This window comes from Mesoplodon mirus (genome assembly GCF_964341445.2).
Source record: "Mesoplodon mirus genome assembly, chromosome: 5".
Lineage (NCBI taxonomy): Eukaryota > Metazoa > Chordata > Mammalia > Artiodactyla > Ziphiidae > Mesoplodon > Mesoplodon mirus.
This window is the reverse complement of record NC_138980.1, coordinates 6,831,927-6,841,849: the sequence shown is the minus strand read 5'-3', so window position 1 is coordinate 6,841,849 and position 9,923 is coordinate 6,831,927. Positions and strand designations below refer to the sequence as shown.

The 9,923-nt window shown below is 43.1% G+C and overlaps 1 protein-coding gene across 1 annotated transcript; it reads right to left on the bottom strand.

Annotated features, from left to right (window-relative positions):
• Positions 1–1,513: 1,513 nt before the first annotated feature.
• On the bottom strand, positions 1,514–4,307 carry LOC309805498 (ubiquitin carboxyl-terminal hydrolase 1-like). The gene has a single exon (XM_082623411.1). It carries the CDS (start codon positions 4,175–4,177, stop codon positions 1,964–1,966), a length of 2,214 nt encoding a protein of 737 aa, XP_082479537.1. The 5' UTR covers positions 4,178–4,307; the 3' UTR covers positions 1,514–1,963.
• Between the last annotated feature and the right edge of the window lie 5,616 nt (positions 4,308–9,923).

Genomic DNA, 9,923 nt, shown 5'->3' with positions numbered 1-9,923 from the left:
TAACTATACCTGAGGATGCCCAGATATACCTGGGGAGGCCTGAGTATTAGGGCGGGAAGAATGAAGACCCAAATCAGCAGCTTGGGGCCTCTGTATTTATGTGAATTCATTAACACCCAGAGGCCTAATTGTTTCATGCGTCTTCTACTTTCAACTATGTAATAAGCTGGCTGAGAGCTGGGATGACCCTGAGTCTTATATTTCCGTACCTACACGGAGTCCGGTATGGTGTCTAGCACACAGGGGAGTGTTCAGTAAATATTCAGTAATTGATTCCTTGTCGATTTGTCTTGAACATGAGGCAGTAGAGGAGAAGCTTTTCCTAATCTTAAGTCATTTTGACATCTTTTTGTTATGGACGCACTAATGGAGACTTCCCCAAATGGCATCATAATAATATGATGTATGATATGATGAGATATGATGAGATGAGATGATATAATATAATGTATTTAATGTAATGTGATAGAATAAACTTATTTGTATTAAGTGCCTGTAATAAGCCCAGCATTTAACCAACGTTACCATTTAGCTGCCTAATAATGACACAACTTTTATTATTACTGTTATCTCAGTTTCATAGATGAGGAAACTTAAGCCCAGAAAGGTTATCTAACTTGTGTAAGGTCACATAGGTGTGTCTGCCAGGACATAGGAGTGATAGCTGTGGGGACTTCATGGCTCAGCGTGGTCTCTTGGTCCTGTTCAAAAGTGCAGTACTAAGCAGATGACGCCTCAGAAGCTGGTGACATAAACATAACTGAGGCTGGGTGGGGAACAGGAGCCTCAGCTTTTGGAATTGTGAGCTCCACAATGGCAAATCAGAGGCTATAAATGCTCACCCGCTCAGATACAAATCAGGCCTGTTGACACAAGTGCAGAGCTTCAGGGACCCCTGAATTCCTGTTTTATGATTCTTCCAGCCATTGAGTTTGGGGGAGAACCTAATGCATTCTATCCTGAAATGACAAGCTGAATTGGCCAACATAGTTTATGGCCTTCTCTGAGCACAGGGCGAGGCCATGGGAGTCGGGTGGGCACTTGCAAAACTGACCCTTTAGAGAGGAGGCTACTTGGCTGGTGCCAAATGCAGAGCAGAGACCCGCAGAGTGGGTGCAGGGGTCTGCTGGTCTGTCAACTACAGCCAGTGGCACTTTTCCTAGTCATGCTTCAAATGACACTGTGATCCTCTGTTTTGTGCACTTTCAGATTCTTTCCCCAGGCCTATTTTGCTACGTTATTATAGCTTGGCGTCAAGTTCTATGGTAAAGCGTTTGTCTTCTTCCATGCGGTTCAACACCCCAGCCAATGATCTGTCTTTCTTACTTCCCTTGAGTCAAGCTCATGGTGACTCTTGGCTATCCAGGTTATAGAACTCTCCTTAGTAATATTTTAGCCAATATTTTCTGAGGGCTACTGAATGCCAGAAACTATACTAAGCATTTTCCATGCATTACTTCATTTAACAGCTGCAGCAAACCGCTGGTACAGCTGTTCATACACGTGCCTCTAATACAGCCCATCAAAGATCTGGCTTCATGACTTACACAAGTGAATGTACTGAAATGAGATTCTGCTTCTTAGCTGAAAAACCACAGAACCTATAAACATCATGTAGATAATTACTCCAAAATATGGAGATAAAAATACAAGCACTTTATTTGAAAAAGCAAACACAAAAGATAGGTGTAAATTCAAAGTGTTTAAATGCTTCCATTTTGAATAATTCAGTTAAGAACCTATACAAGTTTGTTCCCAGAAGCTAATGCATCAATCCCTAGTCTCCACTAAGGATAAAGGAATTCTAAAAATTAACATGGTTTTCAATAACTCAGATTTCACTATTTATATAGAAACCTAGAGAGACCCATAATATCCAATAGCTTCAAAAGATAAGCTAAAGACTTTTTGATGTAATCAATTTACCAATGTTTAATATACACACAAGGAAAATACACTCACTCTATAATTTCTTATAAAATAGCAAGTAAGGAGTAGATGTAGGAGATGTAGAAGGGGAAAGAGAATTCAAAAAGTCCTTCTCTTCAGTAACTTTCACTTGAGAATCATTAAAAAGCAACCACTTCCCCTCATACTCCTTTAAGCTTTGCACTGCATATGAAATTTTGTTTTCAAAATCACTCATGCTAATGCCTGTTTGGCCATTGGATTCCTTGTTTCTATCAGATTCATGGGTCCCATTAGTATTGTTAGTCTCAGAATTTCTATTTTCAGCAAATGCTGTACTGGCAACTTTATCAGGATGAGATGCTTTGTTGTATAACTCATAACCTGCTTGAGTCTTTTGTCCTCTGAGAAGTCCAAGAGTGTCTACATTTTTTTTGTTCAAAACTTTACTTGGCTGGGTATTTCCACTGACTCTAATCGACACTTCTTCATCGTCATAGTTTTTGACCACACCCCTTGCTTCCTCCTCATTCAGTGGTTCTGGCTTACCTACTTCACACATTTGGTCGATCACAAAATTTTCCTCATCTAGTTCTAAACTGTTAAGGTCAGTGACTTTCACAGAAGCAGTATAATGCCCGCTACTAATTGTAATGCCACTATGCATCACAACTGCAAATAATCCATAGCTGTCATTGGTTGGCTTTGTGCTCCATTCTTCTAGTGACAGTTTAAGAGGTATCAGTAAAGGAGTGTTGATCTTGGAAAGTCCACCACCATAACAATCAAACTCGAAGCCACTAGCAGCAAAGCACTTCAAATGAATAGTTAGAACTTCAGGCATTGCGTCAAACAAAAGACTTCGTTCAGCTTCCGTATAATGATGGCAATTTTCACAGAAATATTTATTTTCTCCTACAATCCTCTCCACTGAAGCAAACTGGGAAATTGCCCATCTCAGGGTCTTCATGTCTGGTTTTGGCTCTGAAGAACTTTCAGGACTCTCCTCTGCTTTGGAAAGCTCATCTTCTTGCACTGGTACGATGACGTCTTGAAACTCTTCTCTTCTTTCTGTTAAACTTTCACATTCTAAGCAACGAGTCCTTATTACCAGCTGACCTTGAAATAGTTTCTCCACCAGCTCAAAACCAATTGGCTCTGCACCTTTGTTGATGGGCTTAACTTCCTTAACAGGCATAACATTCTTCCCTGGAGATTCAAGTCCACAACCATCAGCTGTATTATCATTCTCATACTTCCCCATGTCCTCTTCAAGACCACATTCATTTTCTTTAGGTTGTCCTTTGGATTCTTGGTTTGTTGTTATTTTACCCAGACTAAGGGATTTAGAAATAATGCTGGGTTGCTTAGCTGTAGACTTGAACCAGTTTCTCTTAACTCTTGATTTCTTTTGTGAGGGTCTTGCACTCTCATTTTCAGAAATGTACTTGGGGATGATTTTAGCAGGAATATCTGATGAATCAACTGTAGCTTTTCTTTTTGATCTGGTTTGTCTCTGGTTTGCTTTCAAAGACTGGTGGTCCTTAGAGACTTTAACGTTTTTCTTCATGTTACCAAGTTCAGTGTCACTCTTTCTTTTCCCATGTACTTTTGGCAGTTTTTCTTTATAGTCTTCAGAATGCCTCATACTGTCCATCTCCATGCTGTTATGACCACTCATTTCCTCTTTCGGATGTTTTTCTTCTACCTTAGTAGATAACTCTGCCACATTTTTTACTCCTTTTTTTAGGAGTTGGCATGTTTCTTGAATGTGTCCCAAAATACACTGTAATACTTCCTGTGCATCATGCTGTAGATATCCTCCATACATAGGGTTGAGTTTCCTGAGTGTGTTAAGTAGTCGCCTTGGCTGAGTAGCAAGTTTACGAGTATATTTCTCTGGATGTAAGAGAAAACTAGCCTGAAGCTGTTCGACTGAAAGGATCAAGGAATGTAAGCTGCATATTAGTTCAAAACTTACTGAAGAATCTCCTTTGCAGTTTCCCTTAGCTTTTTGACTGGCTTCATCTTTTAGGGCTTCTTTCTTCCTTGAAATACTATTAAATAAGTGCTTCACTCCAGATTTAAAACCAGGACAAAAATATAATACCTGAAGTATACTATTAAGATAACAAGTATTGCCGAGATTATTCAGTCCCACAAACGGTAACAAGTTTTTTCTCTTCTCACGGTTGACACGTGAGGACTGTGCTGCAGGAATAACTTGATCAATTTCAGATCCTCTGTATTCAGAAGTTTTTTTCTTCATTTCCTTGAGAATCTGTGAAATCCAAGGCTCTCTTGGTTTCCTTTTTCTGAAAAAACTTCAAGGGACGTCTGGTTTTTTTTGAGGGACTACCTCTTGAAAGCCTATTACTTTCACGAGGTATGACACGGGGCATTTTCTCTTCAAATCCCAAGGAGTTGAGGAGAATTCATTTATACAGGGACCCTGTAATCACCAAGCATATGTAGAATATAACATTTGCCCAGGGGCCGTCTCTTCTGCTATACCATTTCTTGCTCCTGGCTGTCCTTATCACTGGGGGTTGTGACATCACCAATGTTTCTCCCGTAACTATGGTCATGGCCCAGAGCGAGGTCCGCGGCGGTGACGCCGACAAGTCTAACCGGGCTGAGGGCGGGGGCGACAGGTGAGCCCCTGCCCCGAGCCTGCGGGGGCCCGCGACCCACGGAAAAGCTGGCCGGATCGCCCTCCCCGCAGGGGAGTGCCCATTCGCTCTCAAGAGCGGGAACCCGGGCTGCGGCTCGGTCCTGCCTGGGCGCCGGCACCGACTACATCCCCGAAGCGGCGCCCGCCCCCGTCCCCGCCCCCGTCCCCGTCCCCGCCCCAGGACGGCAAGGAGCGCCAGAAGCGGCTCCGCTCGCCCGGCGCCCGAACCGCTGGGGTCTTCCCCACGACGCCGCCGACGGGAACTTGGCGCATTTTCCTCAGTCTCAGGACTCGTGTGTTTTAGCCTCCGCCCGCGCCAGCGCTGCGATTGGAGGTGGCGTCCTACGAAAGTGCCGGTTCTAGTCTCCAGGCTGCAGAGACGCGAAAGGCTAGAGCCACCTCACGCCCGCCACTAGCCCTCCTGGCACGCACGGGCTCCGGAACCAGCCGGAGCGGTAGTTGCCCCAAGCTGGTAACGGGTTCTGCAGTTTCAAACAGCGCAGGCAACGTCACGGGCAGCTCGCCCTAAGTATCATTCTTCAAGAAAATGTGTAACAGCCCACTAGGGGCGGTCCCATTATCAAATCCACCAGGAAAGAGGATTCTTCTCTGGTCCTCAGGGGCAGACAAGTTGAATGGACAGGCAGAGACTTTTTGTTTCATTCAGGATGCATCACCACTGAACTGGGATGGTGACAGATAATTCCCCATCCCACCTCAACTCCGTAGGTAAAGTGCTCTCCTGTCTAAATATGTTAAATCAGCACACACATTCACTGCGGAGGATCCAGGTTACCAATGGCTCTTTTTAGTTGAGCAAATGGCTTAAAAGCACTAACCATCAGTGGAATTCAAGCTAGTTAAAAGGCAGAGTCAATTAAGAATCTTTCACGTGGGCAATAAAACAGATAGGCACAATTATTACATTAATCAGTGGTGCTCTAGGCCAGTACTTTCCAACTTCAATTGCACATGAATCACCTGGGGGTCTCTTAAACTGCAGAGTCTGGTTTAGTTTGGGGCAGGGCCTGAAGTTTTGCATTTCTGACAAGCTTTCGGGTGATGCTGAAGAGGCTGGTCCATGTGAACTTGGTGTCTCAAATTCCTTGTCACTGGGAAATGATCTGACACACACTTCAGTAGGATTTGGGCGTCAATGGTTTGGACAAAAGATAACTAGGAGAATTGCTCTGAAATACTAATTGGAAGAATTCATTTCTGATTCTTTGGCTTTGGTAAATGTTCCATCTACCAAAATAAATGGCACAGACTTATTTTCAGGTGTCAAATCTCTAGTGCCCATCTTGGAACCCCTTTAAAGAAGAGATTTTACTAAGCCGGGGGCGGTGGAAGAAGGATGGATTGGGAGTTTGGGATTAGCAGATGCAAACTATTATATACAGAATTGATAAACAACAAGGTCCTACTGTATAGCACAGGGAATTAGATTCAATATTCTTTGATAAGCCATAATGGAAAAGACTATGAAAAAAGAATGTATATATGTGTAGAACTGACTCATTTTGCTGTACAGCATAAATTAAAATAATATTGTAAATTAACTATACTTCAATTCATAATTTTTTTCAAAAGAAGTGATTTCAGGTGTCAAAAATGTCCCCAAAGAGAAAACTGTACAATTTAATTCTCTAATGAAGTCCTCTTGCCTGTTCTGCAGACCTCGGCATAATCCTAATTTTGTATTCCTTCCTTTTCTGTCCTTTTCCCAGCAATGGGATGTAGGAATAAATATTTCAAGAACAGGTCAATAACGGTGTGAAAGTAAAGATGGCCCATCATGATAAAAGTTCCAATTGAAAAAAAAAAAAAAAACCCCGAAACCTGACTTGGTCCAAGTTGCATTCTGGGAAATGGATTTTGAAACTAACTCTTTGGCAACCTTGAGAATGATGTGCTGTGTCACAGGGGAAAGATCCTTTTGAGAAGCTCTCTCATGTTTATAATTTCCTCTGAACCTAGACAGGAAAGGCAAGGACGAGCTGTCTAAGCCATGAGGATGGTCAGCCTCTCGGTCATTCCTCACCTGTTGAGGTCACTTGTGTTCCACACAATGTAGATTAATGTGTTCAAGTTTCCATATGAAGGTGAAAAATTATTGTGCCCCAAATGGTTCTGAGGTTAAATGAGTTTGGAAAGCTCAGGGTTAAAGAAAGTTTAACTGGCCTCCTTCCTCTAGGTCTTCTCCGAGACCTTAAAATGTTCATGGACGTTGGAACCTCCAAGAGGGGTCCACAGGACTCCGGCCTCCTAATCAGATTTGACCACAGACCTTGTTTTTTAAGAACTATCTCTTGAGATAAGGGTTTGGCAGACTCCACCTTGAGAAGTGCTGATCTAGAGGAGCTGGGACAAAGTTTGTCTTACTGACTCTGGATGAACAGGACACAGCCGTGAGAATGGTTGTGGGTATATGGTGTGGGGTTGGGAGTTTCTAGAAATCTCTGAGGTTAGTAAAAACCCCCTTTGGGCAAAATCAAAGTCTCATAGCCAATAGGAATAACAAGCTAAAAAAAGTCATTAATACTAATTATTTAAGGTATTAAATTGAGAAACAAACCACATTTGCAGGTGTCCAAAATCTTCTCTGAGACAAGTGGTGAATTTTGCCTTTTCTGTACCTTAGGGTTTTCATCTGTCTAATGGAGTAGTGATGTCCCCCTCACAGGATGGTCATGAGGACAAAGGACAATATGGGCAAAACATGTAAGACTCCTGTAGATGGTGGCTTTATTCCCATGATTATGATGAGTGTTTTTTGGAGGTAACACCTTCCCTTTATTACACAGGTTTCTGATGAACTAGTGGTAGGTTCCTATTAAGATCATCCGGGAGAACATTTAAAAAATATGCATGCCCAGACCACTACTCAGTCCCCATGAATCATAATTGGGTGATGATAGTGGGGAAGGATGCGTGTATACATGAAAAAGTTTCTCCCCGTGATGGTTATGATACATCCAAAACACCTTCAGTGCGTTTAAGGCGAATTTCTAACTTGTGATCCCACCTCTCCTGTAGTAGTCCTGGGATGTGGTCCTTGGCATAAACGGTTTCTGTGGTTAAATAAGTAGAGATCTTATATACTAGTACCACCCTCCCCCTCCCTTCCCCTTTAGTAAAGTATCTGAGAAGTTCTGCAGTCCACACTGTTGGAAAACTTGTAACCTATTGCCTTCTGATCTCACATGACAGTGCAGCATGTATTTTTCTTGCAACTCTCGTCAACATCTTTGTTCAGCACATTTGAGAAATATTATATAGAGAGTTAGTCAGAAGAGAATTCTGTCCATATTCAGAAATCTTTCTGCACTGAAGACATAAGGGAGAGGCAAGGTCGCAAAGAGCAGCTAAAATTCCTCCTCCCCAGGGAGCTGGCTAGGCCTGCTTTTATTCTTCCTGCTGCTTGTTACTTACATGTGGAAAGAATATTGAAAACGATAAATGTGTGTTTTCAAGTAAGCAATTCTGGGTAAAGTCTGGGTGAGAGTCAAAGGACCAGGGAGATGAGCTACTGCAAACCTTAAGTGCTGAGACTGGACAAAGTTGGCTTTGAATCCTGGTTCCAGTACTTCCCAGCTTAGTGACCTTGGGCAAGTTACTTCACGTTTCTGTGCCTCACTTACCTTATATGTATATAAGAGCTTTAAAAAAGGGCATTATTATTAGTACTATTTATCCCTGTTCTTATAGAACTGGAAAAGCACACTTAAGCAAAGTGAGGGGGAGAATCAAGAAGTGAAATAGAATAGAGAATTCTGGAAACTTTCAAAATCAGATAAATCTTGTTCCCTTTACAAGTGAATTTATTTATTTTGGTAAATCATGACACCAAGTACCCTATTAGAATTTAGGGTTAGAGTTTGAGAGATGTGATTAACTTGAATTAGCTGGTTTATAGCAGTGGAGCGTGAATGACCCTTTCATCCAGCTCTTCATTCTAGTCAAATCCCAAACTATCAGACCAATTAATATACAAGAAACAGCTTGGGAGCCACTGCCAGTGGCAAAAAAGAGAAGGGACTGGGTGAACCTCAACAGTGCCGAAATAACTACCTGAGAAAGAGTAAACGACTTAGAGTTACGGTGAGGATGTTGGGGTGGGCCAGCTGAAGGGTAGATTTACAAACGCACACACGTTCTGCTGCTCCTGGAACTTAAAACAACAGCAACAACAACAACAAAAACGGGGGCTTCCCTGGTGGCGCAGTGGTTAAGAATCCGCCTGCCAATGCAGGGGACACAGGTTCGAGCCCTGGTCCGGGAAGGTCCCACATGCCACGGAGCAGCTAAGCCCGTGCGCCAAAACTACTGAGCCTGCACTCTAGAGCCTGCGTGCCACAACTGCTGAGCCCACACACCACAACTGCTGAGCCTGCAAGCCACAACTGAGTCCGTGCGCCACAGCTATTGAAGCTCAAGTGCCTAGAGCCCGTGCTGCACAACAAGAGAAGCCCCCACTCACCACAGCTAGAGAAAGCCTGTGCACAGCAATGAAGACCCAACACAGCCAAAAATAAATAAATGAATAAATAAATAAATCAATTAACACAACAACAAAAACCAAAACCCGGTAGAATAGAATAGAAAGTTTCAGAGTCCTTTGCATGTAGTATGACTGAGGTGGCAGTCTTACACACTCACACACATACCCACATGTGCATGTGGCTAGGTGTGTGTGTGCAATATGTATTTCTTATCGTGACTTGTGGTTAAAAAAGCTTGAAAACCTTTGCTCTAGAGGGCAGCCCACAGGGCCCTGAGCCAAGAAATAGATTATTTTGTGTCTAGGATGGCGCTGTGAGCTTACCCAGATCCCGCCCTACATTTTTGTAAACACTGGGATGATTGGGTGAGTGTGACAAGGACAAGCAAAGGAGAGGAAACTCAGACGCCAAGCCCCAGGGCAGTGATTGACTCAACAGAGCCTGGACACCAATGGGAGGACCGAGCCACTATCACAACCACAAAGCAAGGTGACGGCGCGGTGGTCGTGGTGGTTTCCATTCCCACTGTAGGAACTGTAGCCGAGGTAGCAGCCATAGACCGTTTACTGTGTATCTGCAATGCAGCAAACCCTCTAGTTTGTTCTCTACGTTCCTTATCTCACTTGAATCACACAGCACAACTTTGGGAGAGCCATTCTTAGTATTCCCATTGTAAGGATGAGAGAACAGAGTTCAGTCATAGAAAAGCGATTTTATGAGAACTGTTCATCTGGGGCTTTGAGAGAGGCAAAGTGAGGTATGATGAGTGGCCTTCTCTTGAGAAGTTTCTGTCTAGATAACGAAACGTTAGCTCATGAGCATCTCTGAGGAATGAA

What these genes read in the sequence shown, in the direction of transcription:
- LOC309805498 (XM_082623411.1), bottom strand. Translation starts at nt 4,177, where the DNA reads ATGAAGAAAAAAACTTCTGAATACAGAGGATCTGAAATTGATCAAGTT.